Raw genomic sequence first — 4774 nt, forward strand, 5'->3', positions numbered from 1 at the left:
CTGCTCTCCAAGCTGATGGGCTGCATTCCTGGATGCATGCAGCATTCATTGGTGTCATTATAGGCTACATCAGACAAAAAAAGCCAACTGCGGATAATGTCAATTTTTCTTTTATTGGTGCCAATCTGATGTGGACCGATATATCAATGCAGCTCTATAGATTAGTAACATAATTGGAGTGTTGTAGCCATGACGGTCCAGGAAATGTCCAAGGCAAGGATTTTTTGTGAGGAAAGGATTTTTTATTGGACTAACCATTTAGCTGGAAGCTAGCCTGTGTTTGCTTCTCTCTCACACCAGAAGAACACTCGGTGCCCAAAAACTGATCCAACAGTTCTCCCAACTACACAGTTGGCTCAATAAAAGATATCACAAAGAATCCTTGCCTATGTAGGTTAGTGGCTCGTTTAACAGGAGCAATCCCCTGGGACCCTCCATCCGCCCCACCATCTCAGCATTCATGAACTGCACCTGGTACCTTGAGGTATGTAGAAAAAACATATAAAGTTGTGTCTACAGCCAAATCGCTGATTCTCCAAATCAAAATAAAATCTTCAGATTCAGATTCAGCTGAATTGAATTGGGATAGTGATCCAAATCAGCAAATCAAATCACTGTCCCCCGAATCGGGCCAAATCTGAATCTGAATCCAATACTGCCTGCTTCGCACATATTTATATAATATATAGCACTCCAGGTATTCTAGACAGTTCTGCAGCATTTAAGACAGTCAGGGGAAAGGCTGCTAGAACTCAGAGAGATCTCCATAGCTATCTACTGTATTCCCTGGGCCTCTATACCTCCTAGAACAGCCCAAGACTGGAACAATTTAAAGACACTATAGCAACTTCTCCTGGGCTGTGAGTTCTAAGATAAGCCTATTAGAGGCACAGCACATAATCTTACCCCAAATCTTAATAAAATTTGAAAACCTATGGAACAGTTACAACCCTCACTACAGTCACCAGGGGTTATAGATCCTCAGGATTTAGCCTAAAATAAGAATGAAATTGTGAAAAACTATTCAATATGGGTTCTGCAGATTGTTTGTAATCTTATCATGTCAATGCTACTTTGGAATAATTCAGAATTTCAGGGATGTGCAGTTAGGGAACAACACATATTATGGTGAATTAAAGAAAATACCGATTTTCAAAACTGATAAGCCACCACTCGGGTGCATCTACATGTGCAATTAATGCAACTGAATAAACTCTGGTGCAATTTGAGCCAGAGTAAACCAATCCAGATGTCACTGTCTACACTATGTTTAAGCGCAGTAATTTACTCTGCCACCAGTTAGTACTTGTATCTGACAGGACTATCCAACAGTGCAGTAAATTAGTCTACCAGTCTAATTGCCATGCACGTGTAGACAGCGATGCTTTACTAAGCAGCAAATGTATCTACTGCACACTAAAGAGGACATGTAGATGTGTCTCTTGAGTATCAATCCACAATGCTTCCTCAGTTTTCTGTGAACTAAAATTGTTAGTCTTTTAAAAATATAAGTTGAATGCCATGTAGTGGAGATGAATCTTTTATGACATATACACCCATTAATCTTGCACGATGAGGTGAAGAACTGTAAGTAAAGAGCACAATAAGGGCTTTAGAAAAGGACACAAGCAAAGGAAAAGCAGCTACAGATACTTGACTTCAGCACTGTAACCTACTCTCACTGTTACTCTGGACCATTTAAGAAAATGTTAAAAACCCTAAAAAATACACAATATAAGATAAATATACAAGCTGTGTTTCTTTAAAAATAAAGTTGCACCAATTGCAATAATTCCTTCTCATTGCTTATTGTTATCTCTCCCTCCTTCTCTGTCATCCCTAACCACATTATTCATTACCTTACCTGTCTAATTTAGATTGGAAGGCTCCCTTGTACATGACTTGTTCACACAGTAAATTTACCATGCGTAGCAGCAGTGATCTCATGTACACTCTGCTGTTCCAAACAAGGTCTTCACTTAAACTGTAAGCATCCACATGGCACTACAGATAAGCTAATAAACACTGTGGAAGGACAATGGCAATTACCTAGCCTTTGTGCTAGTTAGCCTGCCTGAAGTGCCATGTGGAAACAAATATACTGTTTCCTGTGTAGGAAGTAGCCTACACAGCACTGTAAATTGCACTCCGGGGCTACATGCCAAATTACTATCATATTATTAATAATATAATTGTTGCACAATACCATGTCATAATCATATGCCTAACCTGCTGCACATAAAAAGGACTGAATAGCAACATAGGTCACAGGGGGGAAAAGTCTGTGGAAAAAGAAAGGTTTCAAAACATATCCCTATCGTCACTCCATTGGCAAAAAAAAAAAGGAACTATCACCAGAAATCTTAAGGCAAATTCAGTTCTTCAAGGCAGAAATAACTTGTGCATAGCAACATACAAACCTCATTTTACACAGTTAAAACATTTCTGTTGTCTCCCCATACATGCAAGACATCTGTAATTACATCTGTGCTGGTTTAGAAAATCAAAGAATTAGAGAAGGTAGGTTCCATGATTACGTTGCTCTTAGACACCTTCCCAACCCACATTTTGTAATAGGTTGACTCACTGCAGTCTTCTCCTCTGTGATTTTCTACAGATCAAGGCATTTTAGCTAAGCCATGTTGTGATGTTCAATAATGTGTTTGGCATGCCTATCAAAGAGAATGATACATTGCAGTTTATTGATTTCTGACACAGGTTTGTGCAAATGTCACCTCACTTTGCAGTTCTTCATGAAAAGGGAGAAGAATACACGCAAGCACAATTGTAGACCAATCATTTGATTTTTTAGAAGTAGAGTTGTGCCTACCTAGACTGACTCTTGCTTGCAGACGACATTACAGGAGAGGAAACTGGTCTCACTGGTGAAGGTGCTGCAATTGCTAAGTTAGGAGATCCAGATGCAGTCAGGGACTGAGCTCTTCTAGAGGGCAGTGTGTTAGAGGTAGAGGCATTAATCACGATATTTTGATCTAAGAAGGAAAATAATATTTTCCATCATTAGCATTGCTTCTGTCTACATAATGAAAAAGCTTTTCCCAGCCAGCAACATAACTTAAACAAACTCTAAAACATTTCTGTATCTGTTCTGTACCACTCAAAATATATATGTTGAACTGTATTTGCATGAGATTTGGTTTTGTTAGCAACATAGGGCTCCAACAGATGCATGGGGAACCTGCTCAAATGTGCTGGAAATCCAGTGTGTCAGAGCAGACTTGATTAATCAAGTCTGCTGAAGCCTGGAAATTGATGCACTCCAGCAGCCTTCGGCATCATGTGTATCAGCAACCCCATGCATCCCCATGCTGAAAAAATGGTGGTGGGGTGCTTTGAAATAAAACACGTTTGATAAGCTTTAGTTCAAAGTGCCCCACTGACATTTTTTCAGTGCGGGGATGCTGATACACGTGATGCGCATGCATTTTTCATTAGTGTGGCTCGCTAATTAAAGCGCCTGGCACTGCATCCAGAAGCATGTGAAAAATGCCTATAAAGTTCATAATGATATTGTATATTATTGCAATATTTATACAATGTGACTCTGTAACCCAGTGAAGAGGGTACTTCTCTGCTGATGGGTTGTGGAAGGGCGCAGCGGGGAATCCTTGGCTGCCAGGGTAATTTCTGTATCAAAAAAAAATAAAAACAAAACCTTAAAAATCTCTATAATTGGCCCATATTCATTACCTAATTCTTCTTGCTCTTCAATGTCTTGAGGATCCGAACCACTTCTATTACGATATTCTTTATAACTTTTTGTCTTACGAGTTGCCATCTCGTCATCTGTAGCATCTCCACTTTCACCCTGGAAACAGCCAACACCATGATAAATATCTTGAAAATGTTACAAATTTTATCCAAAAAATTTTTGAGAATTATAAAGGTGAGGCCTGAATCAGGTTAATACTAGTAATGACTATTGTAATGCTGATGGTTGCATCTTAAGTGAAACCATTCCACGACAAAAAAGATCATTTAAGGATCATTAAGGTTACATAAAGGAGTGTAGGAATATTAAATGTCACCACAATGCAACATCACATAACAACCACAACTGTCTGGAGTGGTCCGTTTGTTTTGTACTACTCCAGCAGCACAATGCAGAGCTGAAAAGGATGGATTCTGAGGACTTCTCTGCCCTAAAAAAAAATAATTAAATAGTATAGTACTGCCATAGAAGTTCTTACACAATCCCTCCTCCAGGTAACTGGTGTAAACATTTGTGTCCAGGAAGAAAGGACAGTGGCTATGGAAATTTCTATGCCCCTAACAGTCAGAACAAGAGAAAAGTGCATGCAAACTCCAGAAAGCCTGTCAACAGGCCTTGCGTGTTACCTATTCAGTAATCATCATCATCACCATCATCATTTTATTTTATTTTTTTTTATGTTGAGATAGTACCAAAAGATTTCAAACAGGTTGTGCCCCTCTGTACTAGCTACTGCCCAAGACCTTGGAATAACCTTTGTTAGGAAAAACAAGCTATTCCTAAATAAATACTGTCAAGGAACATAACTTGAAATTAAAGTTTTACATTTATAGCACTGCGTTTTTTTATCTGTATAGTTATTGTATGGCTAACCATGTATTCTGAACCAGATAAAAAAACGCAGTGCTATAAATGTAAAACTTTAATTTCAAGTTATGTTCCTTGACAGTATTTATTTAGGAATAGCTTGTTTTTCCTAACAAAGGTTATTCCAAGGTCTTGGGCAGTAGCTAGTACAGAGGGGCACAACCTGTTTGAAAT

At 38.8% G+C, this 4774-nt stretch overlaps 1 protein-coding gene across 1 annotated transcript in view; it reads right to left on the reverse strand.

The window, feature by feature from the left end:
- PLCE1 (phospholipase C epsilon 1) overlaps nt 1-4774 on the reverse strand; it is a 386628-nt gene that overhangs the window by 73884 nt on the left and 307970 nt on the right. The window contains exons 9-10 of the mRNA XM_019502605.1: nt 3712-3829; nt 2831-2993 (exon numbers count right to left, since the gene is read on the reverse strand). Of these exons, the coding sequence (XP_019358150.1) occupies nt 2831-2993; nt 3712-3829 (281 nt within the window). The remainder of the gene's footprint in view (nt 1-2830; nt 2994-3711; nt 3830-4774) is intronic.

Source organism: Gavialis gangeticus, unplaced genomic scaffold, assembly GCF_001723915.1.
Source record: "Gavialis gangeticus isolate Ggan-Ray unplaced genomic scaffold, GavGan_comp1, whole genome shotgun sequence".
NCBI lineage: Eukaryota > Metazoa > Chordata > Crocodylia > Gavialidae > Gavialis > Gavialis gangeticus.